The 23,724-nt window shown below is 33.5% G+C and overlaps 1 protein-coding gene across 8 annotated transcripts in view; it reads right to left on the reverse strand.

Moving 5' to 3' along the window:
- Nucleotides 1-23,724, reverse strand: part of LOC106882456 (filamin-A) — a 115,521-nt gene that overhangs the window by 15,684 nt on the left and 76,113 nt on the right. For 3 of the 8 annotated variants that reach the window (XM_052973140.2, XM_052973141.2, XM_052973143.2), the window contains exons 6-15: nucleotides 22,138-22,341; nucleotides 21,058-21,210; nucleotides 20,404-20,532; nucleotides 19,245-19,409; nucleotides 18,421-18,522; nucleotides 17,810-17,947; nucleotides 17,300-17,430; nucleotides 15,914-16,202; nucleotides 14,636-14,851; nucleotides 5,427-5,438 (exon numbers count right to left, since the gene is read on the reverse strand). In XM_052973140.2, the coding sequence (XP_052829100.1) occupies nucleotides 5,427-5,438; nucleotides 14,636-14,851; nucleotides 15,914-16,202; nucleotides 17,300-17,430; nucleotides 17,810-17,947; nucleotides 18,421-18,522; nucleotides 19,245-19,409; nucleotides 20,404-20,532; nucleotides 21,058-21,210; nucleotides 22,138-22,341 (1,539 nt within the window). Of the gene's footprint in view, nucleotides 1-5,426; nucleotides 5,439-14,605; nucleotides 14,852-15,913; nucleotides 16,203-17,299; nucleotides 17,431-17,809; nucleotides 17,948-18,420; nucleotides 18,523-19,244; nucleotides 19,410-20,403; nucleotides 20,533-21,057; nucleotides 21,211-22,137; nucleotides 22,342-23,724 lie in introns of all 8 variants that reach the window. The other 5 variants (XM_052973142.2, XM_089363595.1, XM_089363596.1 and 2 more) reach the window with 2 other exon arrangements.

A 23,724-nucleotide genomic window follows, 5' to 3' on the forward strand; every position in this document is an offset into this window, starting at 1 on the left:
AGGTATGTATGTGTATGCATATATATGTTTATATATATTATATATATAATAGATATGTAAAGAGGAAGAAAGAGAGTGAGATAGCGATTAGGAGAGATAGGAAGAAAGAGACTCACCAGGTCGAGGAGCTGAAAAAGATATAGCGAAGAAGATATGAAATATGTACAACATTTTAAAGTGAACTTTGAATTGGAATATGCTACATTTCTTAGAATTATACAGAGGCGAGTATACATTCCGAGCCTACGTATTTCATACCAAGAGAATGAGATACGTTTTCTGATGTTATAAAGCCATCACATACGACAGTTTGTGTGTTGGCTTTCACCAACGAACAAGAGTTAATAAGGATCAGCTGGAACGTCCAGTAATCGCTCCAAAGTGGTTTATATGATCAATATAACTGATCGTTGATGAATTATATCATTCTCAAATCTTTAACACTCTCATTGTGGTGTTATAATGATGATCAAGGTGATGATCTTCGAATATAAGAAATCAGTATGTATTATTAATATTATTTCCTAAAGGATAACTCTACCGTAATTTAACTTTTGGCTCAGAGATTATACAGGACTACATTACGGATGAGAATAATAATAAGCATGATTATTATTAATATCATTATAATTGTTTGAGGTTTTGACACAAGGTCAGCCATATTAAGGACAGGGGTTAGTTACATCGGCCCAGTACACAACCGGTACTTTATTTTATGGACGCCGAAAGGATGAAAGGCAGAGTAGATCTCGGCAGAATTTGAGCGCAAAACGTAAAGAGTCAGATGAAATGCTATCAAGCATTTTGTACGACGCACAAAGGATTCTGCCAGTCCGTCGCCTTAATAATAACGGCCATAATAGTATCAGTGATAATAATAACAACAGCAATCTAATAATAATGATACTAATTGTTGCTATTTTTATTATTATTATTATTATTATTCTAAGCATTATTATTTTAACATGGGAAATCGATTTATATAAATACATGGCATTATATCTTTATTTTAACATGGGAAATCGATTTATATAAATACATGGCATTATATCTTTAGTAATCGGGCGATTCGCTTTTAGCGATGCATCTTAATGCAAAAATACGAAGCGTAAAAGCAGCATGAAGGTTTGCAATATAGAACAGGGAGAGAAATAACGAACCTTAATAATTGGTGAACGAAAAGAATGAAAAGGAAGTAAATAGGAACGATGCAAGAAGGAAAAGTAAATGAATAGAAGCAAAGAAGCGAGATAAAGTTGTGTTGTAGGCAAATACTTTGTAGTAACAGATATCGGCAATGTGAGACATTGTCGTTGAATCTTGAACAGGTTGAGTTATAATAATAATAACAGCTTACACTATTAGAGCATAATCTGCGGTCTTTATTCAGAACGCAACTGTAACTGACGCAACGAAATACGTTTGCTGCTGCTCTATAACAATATCACACGTCGCCAGTTTCTTTTCTGGTTTAAGTTCTTACGAGAAAGACCTAGCTGGAGAAATGCATTCTGATGAAATCACATAACTTTTAGGGGTTAGCGATTACATTTAAATATATTATGGAAGATAATAACGATATAGTAAGTATTATAGTAAAATTATCAGCATTATTATTAATGATAATAATGATAATAATAACAATATTTTAGAGGTAATGAAAACATAAAAAAAAAATCTAAATATTGAAGGTATATCTACAGTAAAGGGGTAATATGTCTGCGAAGACTGCATACCAATGCAAAGAATAGTGATGCGAAAAGCAGTAATGAAGAATGCAGAAAGAAACAGAAACGAAATGTAAAGAAATGTAAAGAATGGTAAACGAATACGAATGAAAAGAAATAGGAACAATGCAAGAATGAAAACTAAATGAATGAAAGCAAAGAAGCGAGACAGAGATGTCCCTCGACAAGCATTTCGTAATGATAAATATCGGCAATGTGAAACATAGTTGTTGTAGTTACAAGGGCTTAGCAACTAAATCAGCCCTGAACAGGTTGGTTTACTGTAGAAGACGTTCCGGTCATGACCACTTCATGTGATGTGTATATATATATATATATATATATATTTATTTGGGGCGGGGTTAGTTATCCGATATGTTCTGTATGGTTTGAGTGACAGAGAAAAGTTTGGCTTGTATTTCAAGCGCCCCAGATAAGATAACGTCAAATAAATTCGGTTGAGAATTGGAATCCTCTGATTAACGGAAGGTGTGATAATTTACCTCGCAATTATCCACAAATTTTCGTAATCATCATCATGATTAAAATAAACTAAAAATTGTGGTTATTTTAAGGGACCTATTTCCTTCGCAAAAATGCATTTTTATGCAAAAATAAAGAGTGCAGAAGCCATACTGTTTTGGCAAGATGAAAGAGAATTTGAAATAACGAGTTCTAAATGAGAAAATGGTAAAGGAAAAGAATGAATAAATGCAATGTGAGAATGAAAGAATATGCGTATATATATATATATATATATATACATACACACGTACGTATGCATATATTATGTATAGTCTTTAGACTCACCAGGTCGACAGTTAGGTGCTGCAAGAAATATAGTGAAGAAGAAGATATGAATGAAATATGTTTGACGTTTTCAAATTAGCATTTGTGTACGGATATGCTTTCTCTCTGTCCTCTTACACACACACACACACACACAAACACACGCGCACAAACACAGACAAGCACGCGCGCGCGCAGAGGCAGGCACGCACGCACGCACGCAGAGAGAGATGAACATTTGCACAAGGTGCCGCACTGAGTTGAAGCTAGAACCATATCACTGTGAAGCTGTCCTCTCAGCGGGATGGTCGTCAGCCCTGCGTTATAATAGAGATTAAATATAAGTTGTAAATATGTGGTTTACATGCGACGCGACGCAGAACAAATCCTGCACCAGAACAGAATTGATACGGCTGCTGTCGTTATATGATACAAAAATAAGAGGCTCGAAGACGAGGTAAAAAAAAGAATGAATTTAGTTTAATATTGAAAATAGAAGGTAAACGCCTTTACATTTCGAGCAGAGGCTCATCCACAGAAAGAAGAGACGAAGAAAGGGAAAGGGTGAAGATAGAAAAGAATAAACGGGTGTCAAATCGTCTCAGATGAGGGATTCTTGATGCATTGGTGTAGATGAGTATACAAAATACGTAAGGTGAGTCCTAAGAGACATTATATTTCATATATTTATGTGTGTGTATATATATATATATATATATATATATATATATACACACACATACATACAGAGAGAGAGAGAGAAAGAGAGAGACAGAGAGAGTAGAGAGTGCGTGAGACGAAAACTTTGCTTTCATTATGAACACTGAAAGAGAAACAATGAGCTCTGGGATATTATATATATACATATATAAATGAGTAATGTCTGCTTTTCACCGTACAGCTTCGAATCCAGCAGAAAATCGTGAATCCCCATCTCCACACAAACTAAAAACAATAAAAGCGAGCAATTTTCATGTCAACATATTGAAACGATGTTTTTCTATGGGTTTAATATGATAAACAAGATGGATGACGGCTACTAAGATTGATGTTAGTTTCGGTTGAAAGAATATATAAATGGAGTGCTATATAGATTGATTATTTAAAAATTATCATCAGATAAGGAATACTTAAGGGAATGTGTGTGTGTGTGTGTATATATATATTTTATATATGTAAATTTGAACATAGTCATGTATGAAATGTATATGCACCCCTGTTTAAATGTGCGTATGTATGTGTGTGTGTATACATATATGTATATATGAATATATTTATGCGCGTATATGTGCATATATAAATGTATATATCTTTGTGTATATATGGATAGATGTATATATGTATTTTTAATATGTATTCGTTGATGGAGAAAGAATTATCAGCATGCATGCTAGAAGGAAACATATAGAGATAAACTTCGAATATTATCTAATTCATAGAGCTGCATTCGGAAAGATCTACCTAATCAACATAGGAACAAACAGAATATTTATTCCCTTGCTAGGATATTCATACTAACAGGATTAAATCTGGTAAACATTTATTGTCTAGCAACGATATCAATATCCGGAGATCTATGATATCGGTAAAAATCAGGACAAAGACGTGTCTAGACAATTATATGGCATTGATAAATATCGGTTATATCGAATGTTGTTATTGGAACTGTTGTCGATTAGTTTCCAGGTGAACCCTGAACAGGTAAGTCCAAAACTAAAGAGGTGCCAGTCAGAATTACGTTGTAGTTTTTTTTTCTTGTAAGATGTTCAGAGGCTTTTATATCTTGAAGGTTGCATAGAATGTTATGAAGGACTTTTTGTATTATTTCGAAAAGAGCGGTGCTGTGGAGATTTTCTCGTTGCATTGATTGGAAACTATATGTAATGGGGTGGGGAAAATGCGATGCAGATTATCAGTCGACGAGACGCTCGAAGCACTCAGCACGAAAAACTTCGCCGCTAGAATGAAACACAAAAACACAGAACGGAAGGTCAGTTCTGACGGACGTTTTCAGGGCCTGCCTGCCTGCCTGTCTGTCTATAGCTATTTATGAATGTTCATATATTTGCATATACATATATACGTGCGAGTATGTATGTATATATATATATATATATATATATATATATATATTTACATATATATAAATATATGTTTGTATGTATATATATATATATATACACACATACATACCTACGCACACACACATACGCACGCACTCACGCACACACACACACACACACGTTTGTGTGTGTATAATCACACTAGTTTGAATCTGTTTCTTCTGATCCAATCAGATACGTTTTCTGCATTTATATAAAAATTCCATATACGACAGCACGTCAGGTCGTTTTCAGCTATTGCAGGTGAGAGCCCAGCTGGGGCACCGCATTCTGTTGAAACTTACCCCATTCATTACTACCATAGAATTTCGATGAAGGATAAAAGAATTTCATTGATAATTTATGTCAAGATTCTGTATTAATTATCGCTATCCTCATCCATCATCATCATCGTCATCATGACATGCCAGAAATCAACATTTATTGTTAATAATATTTCTGAAAGAAAACTGCTATTCCGTTACAAAACCTAAACTATTTCGGGTTAGAAATTATATTGAAATATATTAAGGAAGATAATAATAATAATAATAATAACCATAGTTAAAATGAAAAAAAAAAAACTGTTTAAAAAAATATGAAGAAATACTGGAGTTATAACTATTCTAAACGGGCCATTTCCTTTGAACAATGCAATCGAATGCAAAAAAGGAGCGATAAAGCAATACGGAGATTTGCAATCCGAAAGAGAAGAAGAAGGAACGATCCATAAAAAATTGGTAAACGAAGAATAAATGAATGAAAATTCTGGAAGCAATGCATGTATATATATATATATTTGACTTACCAGGCCGAGATTCTGCAAGAGATATAGCGAAGAAAATATGAAACATGTTACGATGTTTTTCAAGAATTCTGTGAATGGAAACTCGCTTTCTTTCCATTCCGATTCATATGTTTTTTGCCTAGAAAAAAATCATGCCATATATTTTTGGAAAATCGTCTCAGACGATGAATTCTTGACGCATTTCAGCAGTTAAACATACTAAATGCGTAAGGTGAATCCTATCTGAGAGACATCATTTTTCTCATATATATATATATATATATATATATATATATATATATATATATATATATATGTATGTGTGTGTGTGTGTGTGTGTGTGTGTGTGTGTTTCTTTGGAAAATAATTCACAGGCAGTTCGTGGGTTTTAGTGAATTCCTACACCTGTCAACCTGTCGGAAAAAAGAAGATTGTTTCTTTTTAAAATGCAAACGGTTTTGCTAGTTGACGGGTATAGACAAGTATATAACTTATGTACAGGAACCGCTGGCATGCCACAATGGGCCATTCGCGATATATATATATATATATATATATATATATATATATACATATATATACACCCATACATAATTATTCTTTTGCCATACCAAACGTAAACTTTAAAAAGTTTGCAATTCCTTTAAAGAAACCTGCCACAAAACTAAGACTTATCTCACGATTGCACACCGAAAACCAGACAAAAACTACGGAAGCCTATATTTTCGACCTAGTAAAGATATTTTCAACAACTCTATCCTACTGAATGTAACCTTTTCTTTTGACCAGAGTTTTACTACAACAGCCTATCCTAGCCCTGTCACCGAGATGTTTAAAACCTGTCATAGATTCAGAGGCTGGCATTGTAAAGTTTAAAATATTTGAATTTTTTTTTTTTAAACGGCTTAATTAAAGAAGATATGGCAGCGCATATGACATTCTATTCAAGAGTTCCTAGGAATATAAACAAGTTCTTATGAGCCGAAGAGTAAGTCTGAGTTCTTGCAACAGTGTGGACTCCGTTAAATGCAGCCGATGGTTAAATGTCTGGGTTAAACCGTCTGACGTAATACATCTGTTACGGATGTAACTAATTAATTATTAGTTGTAATTGATTTATTTAGGGAAGTAGTTTATATATAGTAGTTTATATTTAGTAGTGATTTTTATTTCGAGTTTATTTTTACTTTATGACATTCTTATCATCTTCGGATGCGAGTTCAAAACCCACTACTTTCATTGCTAACGAGAACAAAATATTTTCAATAAGTAACAGAAAAGCAAATTACTGTGAAGAATTCGAAAGAGAGAGAAGGAGAGAGAGAGAGAGAGAGAGAGAGAAAGAGAAAGAGGGAGAGAGAGAGAGAGAGGCAGAGAGAAAAGTAGAGAGAGAGAGAGAGAGAGAGAGAGAGAGATGGGAAGGATTGGTATTAATGAATGTCCGTCAATGAAAGAATGAATTTTGAGTTTACATCAAAAGATGGTTAGTGTTAATATTTATCTTCGTTTCGTTGTTTGCTTTATCGTTAGATTTAAAGGAGAACGAAATAGAGAAATTTATTTGTGATTAGATATAAATTAGACATGACAAGTTAGTATTGTTTTGCGTGGTAGACATATGATAAATTTTGTTTAGATGTGGGACATATTTAGATATATTTGCTAGATGGCGCATTAATTGCATGTTTTATCGACAAAACACTTTGAAATGGAGATGAGCGGGGGCAGCGGCGGCGACGGCAGCGGTGACACAGAAGACTGCTATTTTAATATGGCGCGTTTATTAATTAGATTTTATTTTATGTCGCATTTTTGTGAATAATCAAGTCGTTAGTTTCTAGTAAGCTAGTTATTAGTTCATTGTATTTTCAATGATGACAGTGAAACTCGGGTGGAACAAACATCACATAAAGGAGTTCCATTCGAAAGCCCTTCTTTACTGTTTATTTTTTTATTTATTTGCTGATGCCTACATTTATCTCCGATATACATCGACAAAAAATGGACTTGTTCAAAGTAACGCGTAGTGTGAACACACGTTACTTTGAACACGGAGGCATGTAGTTACGAAATGAACCCCTTATCTACACAACCATGTCTGCGTTTTGATATAGCACATAAAAATGCTGTTTAGAAGTGATAAATTAAAATGTAATTTTGTTGTATTACATTAAAACGTAGTTACAACATAATTGTTATGGATTAAACTATAATATTATGCAAATTTAACACAATGAAATATAGCTTTATAACGTAGATTATACTTCACAATATAATTCAATATAGATATAATTGGACACAGTAGAAAATCTGACGTACTTTGATAATGTAGCGTTTATGTGTCACATATTATATATAATATTGATCTGGTTTTAGATGTAGCACGTTAGAATGTAGTTTTATAAAGTTTTTTTTTCTACATTTATATATAAATAAATATATATATATATATATATATATATATATATATATATATATATATATATATATATATCACATTTTAAAACAACTTTGAAGCGACACGTAAAAATTTAATTTTGATGTGAATCACTAGGATTCAACAGAAATTTAGTGCAGTATGATCCAGAACTGATTTGGCCCATTTGAATAAAGTTTAATAAAGTTGACTAATGAATGATATCGTAAAGACAAATTATATTTTATTACGGTTATAATGCGCTACCGTGTAAATGAATTTTTTTTCTGGTAAATAATTCTATCTAGAGTGGTTTTCTCTGATAAATTTATATATTTACTTGTAGTGTAATGTTAAATAAGTATTTGGTCTTGATGCAATCATGAGATGAGGTTTGTGATGACTGGTTTTGCAAGAAACCTTTGCTAACAAAAACTGAAAGAAAGAGAAGCAATGAAAGGAGAGATGAAACTAATGGAAGACAAAATTGGATGAATGTTATAAAAAAAAAATGGAGAAATCACGTGATTAGCAGCCGAATTTTCAAAAGAGAGAAACGAAGGAAAAAAATCTTTAAAAAGTCTTTTAGAACTGTTGCATAATAATGTAAAATGAAATGAAGCAAAAAAAAAAAAAAAAAAGAAAAGATCTGCATTTCACTGAAGGGTAGGAGTATATGTGAACTGTAGTCTTGTGTTCTTCGAATCCGGTAGGAGATTGTGTAAAGAATTAGGACAGTGTGTGTTTTAGTTTGAGACACTGAGCTGGTAGGGAAAATAATTAAAGAAAACGGCATCAACCAAAATGAAAAAAATATTAAATAGAAAATAAAAATACAAATAAAAAATCTCATAAAATAAAACAAAAAATTAAAAAATACAAACCAAATTGTTAACATAGGGGGAAAAACGACAAGACAATATTACACACGAAAATATGAAGCTTTTCCACAAAATTATAGAAGGATCAATAATTTAGTTTTCTGTTATTTTCGAAATGTTATCCATGTCATAATCATCTATTTTTTTCCTCACAACATTTCGATTGTTATATTCTCCAGGTGTATTCTGATGTCACATTATCTGCGTGGCAACAGAGTTTAGAAATCGGAAAAAAGTAAAGAAATCAAAAAAATATGGATTGAAATATTTAAAAAAAAAAAGAAAGAAAGAAACCCACACAATTAGTAAATATGTAGATAACTATCCCAAAATGCAAAAAGCATCGATCAAAAAAAAAAAAACTCTAAAATAATACAAATTACAAAAATATAATATTAATAATTATTGTTATTGACGTATCAAGAGAAATTTCAATTTAATTTTTTTCTTTATAATATTTCACGAATGAAATTTAATCCAGTTAAAAATCACAGCAAGAAACGATGTTTTCTCGACTCATTCAACATTTTGTCATTTAAATCATATTTTAAATTTAGCACAACGAAACCGATTTCTAATTAGTAATTAGCTATTCTATTTAATTTTTACCCCAACACCTATCCTATTATTGAACAGGGTTGATAAAATATGGAACTATTTAAGTACTTTGGTTAATGGCATCGACCGAAACCCTTCCCTCGAAATTACTGGCCTTGTGCCAAAACCAGAAGTTGTATTAGCGCCATAATTTTGAATGTCTGGATGAATTATCCTGCAACAAACTAGTGAATTTTCAGTAAGGAATTTCTTCAGGTTGAGTAGCCCATCCCACTCAAAAGACACCTGGGTAAGGTTTACTTAAAGATGTTGAACGAAACACCCATGTTTCTGGAGGTGAATTATTCAAGCCCCCAAAGAATTCCTCTCAACACATGATTAGGATTCTCTCCCACTACTTCTACTCGTGATCAGAGATGCACATACCGTCAGCCAGTAAGGGACATGCTCAACTGGTTAGGGTCAAACAATTGACAAGCAAATCTGTGGTATTGAGCAGAATATTTGCTGTAGTCCCATCTTTTATACCAAGACAAAATAATGTACATGATAACAATTTCAGTCAGTTAAGATCAGAAGCCACGAGAGCCAGTGCCTGGTACTGCATCAGGGCATTTATTATTATTATCATCATCATAAAGAAACAGAATAAGGCCTTTGGTGATTAATATATAAATTCCACTCTTTCCGGTAAGTGATTTGACCTTGCGTCCCGTGTCGACAAACTAAATAGCAGTCATATACAAGGGTATATGGATTCTAAGCGACCATTTACGGATACTACAAATTTCTGATCTTGAGGCCGTGTGCAAGGACAACTATCAAATATTTACAACCATCTTTGAGATGGTTTTGTAATACTAATATTATTGTCATTCCAATCACACAAAATATAGAATCGGTTAAATTGTACCAAATAATAAAATATAAAAAAGAAATTTAACAATAAAAAAAAAACAAAAAACACCACGTTGAAATAAAAATTAAAATAAATTACATAATTAGATAAATAATGAATAAAAGGAACACATTTACACAACGGATATTTACTCGGCATACATATATATATATATATATACGCATACATACACATATACACAGATATATACATACATACACACGCACGTATATGCATAATGCATGATATATGCATTATATATTAAGTAATATACATACACACACACATAATATATATATATATATATATATATATACAATATATAAAATATACATCTTAATATATATATATATATATATATATGGACATGTATATGTTGGTATGTGTAAATGTATGCATGTATGTACATGTATACGTATTGCACATATATTGATACTGTTTTGCTGCTCAGAGTATCTCCCTCAATGCAATTCTTCAGACAATAAAACGAGAAAATGTATAAATGGCAGGTTGGGCATTTCTGGAAATCACTTGATATTTCAGACGCTGTTTTTATTGGACTACTCATCCGCAATGCAAATGTTACAACCTGCAAGTATGACAGGTTTTGAATTATTGTGAATCCGTTACGTTTTTAGTTTCCAGATATGTTGCAATAGATGTATTGAATTAATTTAACTTCGTATCTAAAGGTATGTAATTGCTTTGAATGAACACACTCAGTTTTTCAGTGTGAAACTAATGCACTACGGAGAAGTTTTATATCTTAATAGCAACATAAACTTTCCTTAAATTTAGAGGCAGAATATTTCTTCCAAGGCGCCAAAGAAAGCATTTCCTCGAAGGAATTCTGAATTTTGTCAGGTTAAAATTTAGAATGGCTAAAATTTTCCTTTCACTAGGGGAGAACAAACACCACATCATAATATGACTTTGTATGGATTTCAGAAAAGGTATGGGCCTTTGCATAAAACTTCTTTCCAGTGTATCCCAATCCGCCATTCATTTCACTCGTCTGCAGAAGAATCGGAGAGAACGACAAAACTTTAAGTAGCGACGGAATGAATCACTCGCTTCGAATATATATATATATATATATATATATATATATATATATATATATATATATATATATATCTTAAAGGATAGAGCTCAAAATTAATGCATTGAAGATACTTTATTGCAGCAACAATTATAATAACAGAAACAACCACAATAAGCCAAACCTATGCACATTTCAATAGGGTATCCCGGATAAATAAACCACATCATAAGATGTCTCGTAAAATATTGTAACAAATTACAACATATTACACATTTCTGGATACTCCATCTCTTCAGGGTCGCATTATTGCCATCACCAATACTACTATTATTAGCAAAACACACACATCATCCAAGAGGGTGAAAGAATAATCGACGGCACGCAACCTACCATCGTTATTTTCTTACAGAATGTCTAATAATAGTAGTATTGGTGATGGCAATAATGCGACCCTGAAGAGATGGAGTATCCAGAAATTTGTAATATGTTGTAATTTGTTACAATATTTTACGAGACATCTTATGATGTGGTTTATTTATCCGGGATACCCTATTGAAATGTGCATAGGTTTGGCTTATTGTGGTTGTTTCTGTTATTATAATTGTTGCTGCAATAAAGTATCTTCAATGCATTGATTTTGAGCTCTATCCTTTAAGAGACATGTATACACACATATATATATATATACAAAAACTCACCTGTGAGCTTTTTGCTAAGACTGTTAACAGATACTATATATTTTGTAAAATTTGTTTTATAAAAGTATATATATATATATATATATATATATATATATATATATATATATATATATATAACGAGGGAGATAAAGAATCTAGAAAGAGAGAGAGGGAGAGACAGACGATACACCTAAATACAATTTTAGTGGTTAAATGTCGATTGCATGGCAGCCATAACTGTGTTTTCTCATTTTCTTACTCACCCCATTGACTGAAGCATTAGTAAAGAAATCGTAACAGTGTTTGTTATATTGGACTTGAGCAAAGGAACGAACGAGGCTTCACATACACGTGTTACAGAGATGCGTTACAGTCACGATTTACCGCAGCTTGCATTTGCCATCAGCAGCAGCATGAGCAGCGTCAACATCATTATCACCATAATTATCACTATAATCACCAACATCATCACCATCAACACATCATCATCATCATCATCATGAGCATCAACATTCCATTTTTAACGATTATTATTAGTGACGCCGTGTTTTTTCATGTGTTGGTTTGTTTATGAAGCAACATATTACTAAGATTGCCAAAGGAAAAAGACAATGAGACTTGTAACAAAACTATATACACAAATACATGGATCCATCCATCCATCCATTTATATATATATATATACATACATATATATATATATATATATATATATATATATATATATATATATATATATATATAAATGGATGGATGGATTATAAAAGAACGGAAGGAGAAACACAGGACAAAACCATGGACGATTCAATGTATAAATAAATAAATATAACAACGACAACAAGAAATACAATAAGAAAAACATCAGCACCCAAAAGCCTGGCTGTGTGTTCTCATTCTCATGTGGTGCCATTTGGAAAGATTCACCTTGTACAGCAGCAAACATTCCAGAAATAAAATAGCAATAATAATAATAATAATAGTTTCAAATTTGGGCACAAAGCCAACAATTTTAAGATGAGGATGGTCAGTCGATACTGTCGACCCCAGTACTTGACTGGTACTTTATTTTATCGGCCCCAATGGGATGAAAGGCAAAGTTAACCTCTGCGGGATTTGAATTCAGAAAGTAAAGAGCCGTAATAAATACCGCAAGGTATTTTTGCTCGACCCTCTAACGTTTCTGATCTGAAAACCTGAAAACATCGAAAATATTGAAATAGATTAAAACATTTCTCTGTGGCTGTAGAGTATGCGAGATGTTTTTTCCCTGTAAGACGTAGTTTTATATATTTCTGAATTGGAAAAGGGGATACTTCAACCATGACGGTTACAGCAACACTGATAAGAAGAAGAACAAACATTCATTCACACAGAAGTGAAATGCGTAAGGATTATAAACGTGTCAAACTATGAAGAATAGAGTGGATGTCTATATTATATTTCATTCCATTATATTGCGACTAAGACTGCAACACTTTGCCGCCCCTCTGAAGAGGATGTTGATCCCTCTTCGCAGGTAGTGTAGGAACTCATTTACAGCCAAGTGGATTGGAATAACGGAATGAAGTGTTGTTGCCCAAGAACACAATGCATTCTCTTTACTATCGGAATGCAACATACCAACCACGTGACCACACGCCACCAACAGTCTCAAGTTAATCGGCATCGCAAGACCACTGTCCACGGTTTATTCTCCCACTTATTGGTGTACAGATGATGGACTGGACAAATTCACAGGCAGGAGGGCAAGTGAGGTCGTTCAATGTAAAACGATGAAACGTTTATCACTTATCTAATCTAATCGAGAGATAATATCGAATGACGGGAACCAAGCCTGGTTCCTTGACGATTTCAAGGAGACTTGGCTACGCCACTGACCTCATAGCAATCTGACGTGGACCACTTTTAAGGTCCCGTCTCTCCTCTCAACTCGCCCAGGAGTGGCTCAGCCATTACTACTACTACTACTACTAAGTCTAATGCATCGTAATTTGACACGTTTGATGAAGGGGGAATAAAGTCCTACCACGATGGAGAAGAAAATAAATACGTATTTTCATAAAATATAAATAAAGAGCGGTAAAAATATCCATAAGTAAACGACAAAAAAATCCCATAATACAGCATAAAAAGTAAGGAAATCGATATAAAAATGTTTTAGATTTGCTCTGAAACATATTTGGTGTTAGGAAAGGAAAAAAAAAAAGACAATCCGAGCATATTTTGTTCTTGGGGAGTTAGAATGCTTTTGGTTGCACTGAACGACGTGAAGGGATATTCAAGGGATTCGAAACTGCGATCTGTTGACTGCAACTCGGGAATAACTTTACAAATTTTACTTAGAGATTGTTATAGCCAAACATTGTTTTAGAGCAAGTCTATATTCATACATACATGTGCATATATATATATATGTAAAAATATATACAAATGATTATATGTATATATATATATATATATATATATATATATATATATTATATATACGAATGTATATATATATATATATATATATATATATATATATATATATATATATATATATATATATATATTATATATACGAATGTATATATATATATATATATATATATATATATATACATATAATGATTTAAGTATATATATATATATATATATATATATATATATATATACTTAAATCATTATATGTATGTATATATATAAATACTAATTGTGTGCCCATATATTCAAATTGAACAAATCAGGGGAAAGGACTGTGTTTACTCACCAGTAATTTCGCATAAGAAGGGACTTCCGGCAATGGGTACACCACCGTATTTCACGTTGATCATGTATTTTCCGGCAACGGGCGTGCAGTGGTTGAATTCATAGCCATCATCGACTTCTTTACAGCTGAGAGCAACCTTGGAAGGACCCTCAACAATAATGGCTAATAAACCGGAACCGGAACCAGCTGTGCGCACGAGGAACTTGTTCTTGACACCTATACACATTAGAGAAAAGGATAAAATGCTAAGTATCATATATATTAATAAATCGAAGTGTTTGTGTATGCAGCATGGATGTAGATTCGTGGGTTTTCCGTGGTTGTGGGTTCTGAGGATTTGTTTTATTTTTTGTTTTGCATAACTGAAGCCGTTCACAAAAGAAGAGTCAAGGCTCTTTTATTTAAATTGTCTCTTGGCAGTTTGTGAATTGGTTACTACGTCTGTGTGTGTGTGTGTGTGTGTGTGTGTGAGTGTGTGTGTGTGTGTATCTTTATATCTTTGCGTATGTAGGTGTGTTGTGTGTGTGTGTGTTCGTGCGCCTGCGTGTATGTATATAAATATTGTATATTTATACACACCTCAAAGCACATGTACATGTCAAAATACATAATTAATGTTTGGAGTAGTGGATTTCGAATTCGACACACATATTTTCTTTCTAGTCTCCCCGCAGAATCTACAACAATCCAAGCTGGAACAGCTTCAATGAAGCCTTTGATCTCCCAACTTAATGGCACCACTCATATATGCTTAAAATCCCCGAAACAACATTGGAAAAACAGATCATTCAACATACGCGGTGGTCTTTGTCGTGCTGGCAAAAAACAACTAGCAATCTAAACAACTATAAAATATTTTGTGCGTTTGGTATTTATCGAATCATCGGTTGATGTGAACCGAACCCGGCATAATTCGTTTCATCTGAGGCTACTGACTCTGGCTGTTGTCCTACCGATAGATATCGCAACTATGAACTCGTCAGTGAAGTTATCAGTTTTGTAACACCAATCAAATATTGCTGATGCCGTTGCTATTTTACTTAGAGAAAACGTTTCGTTTCACGTTGCTTAGCGATCACTTGGACACCTGACACGTGGTACACCTGTGTGCACCTGTTCAGACAACGTTGATTGGATGGAGAACGCATCCGTTTGATCACTATGAAAAATCATCTGTGCAGGTCGTTCGACAAAATCTGAACACTCATACATCCTCTTTAGCGGGAGAATCCATTGTGGGAATTTAACCGAAAATACAATCACTCGAAGTTTAAATACCTGTTTTGCCAAAATCCAAGCCATCGCCAGAAGCGTGCAGCATGGCTGGGTCAGCAGCAACCGAACCAACCATCATAGCAAAAGGACTGTCAGGAATATGAGCTTCGTTTAGTCTGATGGCCACATAGTAGATACCATTTTCTCTAGGAATGACACGAATAGCATATACTCCTCTGTCAACCTCTTCCATAAAGCAGTCCTCGGTACCTCCACATGGTGTGTGCAGTGTGCAGTTTAAGTCACCAGTGGCACCGTTCAAGTTCACGCTGAAAGTAGATGGTTTGTCCACCTTGGAAGAAGAAAAAGAAAAAAGTAATAATAATAATAATAATAATAATAATACTGATAATGATAATAATAATAATCAGGCAACAAAATTATGAACAAGTACTTAGGGTTCTGAATTCTTTACTTCGTTCAGAGGAATTTTCAATTTAGAAGTACAACACAAATAACAATTAGTCCATAATTCACATAAAATATAGTCTGCTCAGTCATCACTCATTAAAATAATATACGAAATATATTCTACGCAAAAACAACCCATTAAGATAACAATACATAATCTACGCATTGACAACCCATTAAAATAAATAACCCATGCTACCACAACCCATTAAAGTAACATTGTATGCAGAAAACCTTGTCTACACCATCAAACCATTAAAATAACTTACAAAACATACTCTCAGCAACAATAAACAAATATACTATACGTAATCACAATCCATTGAAATAATTGAACACAAAATGTTTTCTACATTATCAAACCTTTTCACATTATTCAACATGCACAATATATTCTGTACATAATCCCAACTCCTTTAAAATCATATTCTACACACACGAAACATATTCTACAGCCCTGGTTCTCAACGTCCATATGACCCCTGGAAGTCCATATAAATCTTTTAGGGGTCCACAAAGGCAAAACAGTAGATTGGGGATCTTCAATAGTATTTTATGGGTTCATGAAAAATAATTGCAGGTTTCTTTCACTAATATTTTACATGGTTTAACATATTTTTGGCCGCTAAAAGTTATCCGAAAAAATATCATTGGAAACCTACACGAGTGAATGGGCAAAAATTAAAGTAAGAATTTTAAAAGAAGTATTTACAAAACTAGTTTAAAACGTCAAATAGCTCTTGTGGTCCATCAGAATGAAATGGAAACGAAAGGGGTCCATAAGTAATAGTTGGATGAGAACCACTGTTCTTAACAATTATAACTCTGAAAACTAAACAGCCCTTATTTTGTACCATCGCAACCATTTAAAATAATACATCATGAACAAAATGTATACAACACAATTCCAAACCATTCTGAGACATCTTCATTCTGTATGGAAAGATATTCAGGAGAGGATTGATGGATTCTTCCTACCTGGAGTCCTCTATCTTTGAAGGCATGAACTTCAACCATCTTAGCTTCAACGCTGTCAGGAGTGATGTTAACTTTAAATGGTGACTGGGGGATGTGTTCGTCACCGAATTTGATGTGGACACCGTAGATGCCTGTGACACAAGGAAAAGACAAATACTTGTAGAGAAAATTTGTAAATATTTCGGAAGGAATCAGATAACGTTTATACAGGAAAAAAAACCCAAAAAAAACTAACAAACATTTTGAAATTAATCAGTTAAAATTTATAGATATATTCTTTAACTCTTTTATTTGTTTCAGTCATTTGAGTGCGACCATGCTAGAGCAACGCCTTGTAAAAATTTCAAAAGGAATATATTAATATCTGTAAATACTTAAAAAAGATATGCAGTTATTTCGATAGAAGTCTGTTAACACTTAGGAAGAAATCAGTTTGCGCGTGTGTGCATATATTGTGTATTCAAAGAAAAAAAACAAGAGGAAAAGGAAAAATAGAGTAATGTCTCTTACCAGGTTTGGTAACTTTGTAAGAGCAGATGAAAAGACCCTGTGTCCTTTCTTCAAAACTAATTCTAGCCTTGGAAGGTCCTTCAACTGAAACAGCCATTGCAGATGGGCCTGCTTCTTTGGTGTAGATATTGAAGACATCTAAGGAATAGAAAGATAATTAGAGCAATGAGTATTTAGAAAATGGTGAACAGTGGCAATTAGAAGAAAATGAAATGGCGCTAACACGTTATTAACGTTTAAAATGTCATAACATTATTGGAAGCCATTAATGTAATGTTTTGTACTCCAGGATTATTATATAATGCAGCTTCTATACAGAAGCTAGATTTTTCTGAGAATGATACCCAAATTTCGCTCAAATGGTAATCAAATAATTTCTTCTTAATACGAGCTGAAACTAGGAACTATATGTCCTACAAATCACGAATCCCACCATACTATCTTCAATGTTAAGGACAAACTGAATTATACAGTCTTCGACTAATTTTGTCTGAAATTATAACGAAACGCGTTTGGTGATATGTTTGACCTTTCAATTGAAGCAGACAACAAGAACATAAACAACAACAATGGGAATGGAAATATAAATAAATGAGAAATCGTTTGCTTACTTTCAGTGTTGACTTCACCCTTCTCAAGGCCAGGACCTCCAGCCTGTACTTTGTGGAAACCACCAGAGCTCTGACTGCCAACACTGTAGACGAAGGGGCTACCTGAAAAAAGAGAAATGAAATAGAAAATTGAATAAACAGTCACGTGATTTGCAAAATAAAGATAAGTTGCTCTTAGGTAAATATTCCCTGTTGTCTTTCTATGGTGTATTTAAACCTGTGACGTCACTCCTAAGTTACCGGTTGTTCAGTTATCAAAAGGTAATTCATTATGTAGATTAGTTGTGTCGACGTAATATAAAAAAAAATATTTAAGGTTCATTCTTTTGGTTTATTTCATTCACATCGAAAATGGTCATAGCACTGGATAAATTAATTTTTCACTGTGCGATCTCGCTGAATAAATAGCCCCACTAACTTAGTTTACTCACCATTAGAAGAGAAATATTCCAAGAGAACTTTCTGTCTCTCTGTTCCGTTTTGGGAAAACATTTAGCAAACATGTTAAACCATACTGGAATCGGATGCAAGTGATAAGGGAGAAGAATCATCAAACAGATTTTGCAAATGGATGACCTTAAGTTGTACAATTAGAGAGATACTGCTACAAATAGAACTCGGTGTTACTAGAGATTCGGATTAGGAAAAAACCCAGACACATTAAGGTAACTTTGCAGAGAGAAAATTAAAGAACACAAATATCATCTTAGTTAAGATAAATATGAGGATTTCCATATACAAGAAATATTATAACATTTAGCATATTATACAATTTGGGGAAAAATCGCTGCTTTAATAGAAATGTTGAAAAAGATGCGAGTTACCTGATAAATGAAGACCCTTCTGCTTAATACTGAGAATGTGGGTGCCTTTCATTTTTGGTTGGAATCGAACGTTGTAACGGTAGTCATCTTCATCAACAACTTCGCACAGTTCACAGGAACCTTCTGGGTCAGTAAGAGCAGCTTCCATATCGAAGGGGTTTGTACCTAAGGTGATTAAATTTGAATGAAAGAATTTAATTTAGGAAGAATGTAGTGGGATGTTATAAAGTATAATGATAATATTGTATAATTATGGAGAGTGATATATTTTCTATTCTTCCAACGAGTCACAAAATCACCGATAGCAGAAGTAACAAACGGGTGTGTCTATACATACAGACCCCCCCTCTCTGTCTAGTCTGTCTGTCTGTCTGTCTGTCTCTGTCTCTGTCTCTCTCTCTATCTCTATCTCTCTCTCTCTCTCTCTCTCTCTCTCTCTCTCTATATATATATATATATATATATATATATATAAATAAAAGGTAGTGGCAGTCCAATTTTGGGGCGAATGCGACTGTTGTTTAGCCCCAGGAGACATCGGCTCCAGCTGGCTATATGACACACGGGCTGTGTCGTTATATGTAAATACTGACTAGGACAAATAAAGGATAAAATCCTTTTAAGGGCAGACAAAATTTTTCTGCTCTTAAAAAGATTTTATCCTTTATATGTACTGGTCAGTATTTACGTGTTGAAAATATATCTTTCTCCTTGTTCTACAATACATTTCAACGCTTCAAAAACAAATTTATGTTTGTTTACATATGAAGTAATATATATGTATATATATGTTTATATATACATATGTATGTATTCATACAAATATATATGTATGTGAAGAATAAAGAGAAAACTTTTTAAAAATAAAAATTGAATATGCAGGTTCTTCAACTTCGTTTATCGAGAAGAGATTCTCTCCCCTTTAACGGTGAATCATCATCGGAGGCAAACCAAACCACGGTCGAAGTAGCAGATGCTGAGACTTCTGTAATTATTGCATAATATTACAGTCCAATATTGTCTTACAATAACGTAGAACCAAATTTGCCGAAGTAAAATATAAAATTAAAAAATTGCGAAAAGGAAGACGTTTGTGCAGACATGTATTTTTGTCTTTCTTTTTCTTCAAAATTGGCATTTAAAGAGAAAGATTCCATACCTGGGTACCTAACAACAAATTCCACATTGTCTCCAACGTTTACAAGTTCTGGGAAGACAATCTCTTTCTCAATAGTTTCCCTCAAACGACCGGAAGGTTCACCCCGGACGTCGACCAAGAAAGGGCTGCCTGCAAATGAAAAAAAGATGAATAAATAAATATTTTCAAGACTATTTTTTCTAATAAAACGGATAATTAGTATTTGGTGTTAATTTTACTAAATTAGTATTTGAACACGTTACTTTTTGTATTTGAGAATTTTATGAGTTCGTGATAAAATCAGTTTTTACCCACACAAACTTTCATGTATGTATGATTATCTATCTATAGATGCATACATATGCAGCCATATATGCTTATATGCACTCACACGCACCCACCCACAGACACATATGTGTGTGTGTTTGTGTGTGTGTGCCTACATACTTACAAATACATCCAGCATTCTAATCGTTCTTGCCGCATAATTTTTGTCTGCTACTGATATGTGTCTGTGTTTTTAACACAGTACATCAATAAGAAATATTACCTCCGGACAAATATCCCAGTGAACTTAGTTTGTTTTTGTGATGTATTTGCGTTTAGTATGATACATAAACTGTTAATACTGCTTCTGTTGCACACAATGGATGACAAGAGATCTTCGAAACTTACCTGCGATGTTCTCATCGGAATACCTGACGTTGATGATGTAGATTCCAGGTTCATGAGGACTGTAGTCAATAGTGTAGACATTATCTTTACGTTCTGTGCACAAAATCTCAGACCTATGAGGACCGTCAATTGCAACAGACAGACCACCATAACCTGAAAAGGAAGGAAAATAGGTTCGAATCATCGGATCAAATTAACTCGCATTTAGTTCGACATTATTTAATCTGTAAATTCATGCACAAGGTCAATAATTTGAAGGGAGAAGACTGGTCGTTCATATCGATACTTGATCTTGGCAGTATTTCGTCAACTCCAGAAAATTGAAAGTCAAAACTAGGTATTAATGTTTCAAGCAAAAGTTAAACATTTTATTGATTGTGATTATGCAAATTTACACACGTTTTGTAAATTTACATTTTATGTCGTCTGGCTTTTAAATAAATTGACGATTAAAACTATTAGCATTCTGTCCCAAAGAAAACAATTTAATTCTTTCGATACTAACCCGCCTGATCCCACCCTGGTTCTATGATACTAACTTTATGCTTTAAAGTGAGCTAAATTAAAATCTTTCATTAAAAAATTTCCCGCTAACACCAAGTTAAAAATGACAACCTTATTGTTCCAAACAACATCTTAATAATAACTAGGCAGATCAGAAAACAATTCGTTCGTTGATTGTATAAACAAAACCAGGGACGTTGGTTTGGCTCAGAGTTCTGGTGACTTCTTGCTGATCAGCATCGAAACATCGGTATCCCAGAATGCTGTGCGCCAATAAAATGAGTGCATTGAACACACTGTTTTTGTAATAGAGAGAAGTTATTCTCTTAAGACATACACAACAGTACTCAACATATTTTGCGTCTGAACCAGTCTAGACATGTTAAGAATAAATATGCAAATATTCTTCTAGATTTCACTGCAGACGACGCAGATAACGATTTATTAGTAAGAAAGTTGACTTATTCGAAACCTTCCTAAAAATTTCATAATAAGCATGAATAATGAGAAAATTATCTTCGAAATTTCCTGAAATAAAATCAGCGTATTTCAGTGAGTTGATGGCGTGGAACTTACCGGCATCTTTGGTATCAATGGTCAAGATGTTTTTACTGTTGGCAATAGCTTTCTCAGTGGCGCCACTGATCTTCACTTTTCCTGGTTGTCCAACCTCATCGTTGCTGATTTTAATGTTGAAAGGACTGTTATTGATGTGTTTCTCTCCACTCATAACGTTCACAACATATTGGCCTGATTCTTTTGGAGTGAACGCAGAGATACCTGATAACAAAGACAGAAACAGAGTAAAGAAAGAATTAATAACAATTTAATAAGTAAACGCATTCATAAATGTATACTGGCAGAAAAACAGACTTCATATATTAATCTCTACAGCTGTTTCAATGACACAAAACATTGTTATTTGTATAATTATATAATTAAAATATATAATTTGATGCCATATATTCCGATATGGTAACACGGCACATTTTAATTAAAACAGTTATGTATTTTAACCACATCTATACACATAAATGGCAATTTCTCTCTGTTTGTGACTGTCTGTGTTTGTGAATTTTCTACTTTTACTCATCCGAGACTAGCCAACCGATCTTGATGAAACTTGAAACGTATGTGGGGCTTATTACCATGCGGTCACCCACGCACTTGGAATTTCAAGAAAAAGGAAATTGATAATTTTTAATCTACATCGCTTTTTCAAAAATTAGTCGGACATTTCAATGCAAATTCTCATATGAATGCTAAGAGTCTATAAAAATTTATACACAGAGCTGTCTTGCGCTTGTATTTGCCATGTGTTTTCGGTACGTATTACAGCTACATAATTATGCATTCCTTGGCGATCCTACTGACGAGTTACAGGTAGAAAATTAATTTATTTAGTTATTAATAGCGAAACTCGAGTATAGGATTACCTATTTTTTTAATTCACTCTAGTGCCTAATAGCAGCGTGTTTTGAGAATTCCTTTTTGTCGTGTTTTGGGTTTAACTGCTCTATTTAGCATGTAAGAAGTCCTGTCAAGAGCCTTCTCTCTGTGTATAAATTTTCATACACTCATATATATATGTACATAATTATACATAGATACAAGCATACATGCACACACATTATATATATACACATATATATCCGTATAGATAAAAAGATTAAACTTCGATATTGATATGTTTAAGAGCGAAATATTGAAATGTATGTATGTATATATATTTATATGTATAAGCTTGAGTTTATGTGTGTGTGTGTAAGTGTATATATATTTGTATAGAAAGAAAGATGGAAAGTGAGCGAGAGGAAAGAGAGAGAGAGCGGGAGAATGTAAACGTGAGAAAGTGTGCGTATGTGTGAGTGAGTGATTGAGAGAAAAAGAGAGAGTGATTGAAAGAGTGAGAGAGAGAGAGAGAGAGAGGGAGAGCGAACAGAGATATCTCATGCAGGTGTATAGCATACTTCAATCCGAATGTTTGGCGTGAAGCCGCCTGTAGCAGCGTTGCGGTGAGGAGGAGGATGGGAAAAGCGAGGTAGAAGAAACACCGCCAAGTACCATCACCACTACTATCATCATCAACAACAACAATAACAGCAACATTAAGTTATGAGGTATCGTCTGCATTTTTTTTTTTGTCGTCAATCCTATTTTGGT

Source organism: Octopus bimaculoides, chromosome 15, assembly GCF_046866305.1.
Source record: "Octopus bimaculoides isolate indiv1 chromosome 15, ASM4686630v1, whole genome shotgun sequence".
NCBI classification, from domain to species: Eukaryota; Metazoa; Mollusca; class Cephalopoda; order Octopoda; family Octopodidae; genus Octopus; species Octopus bimaculoides.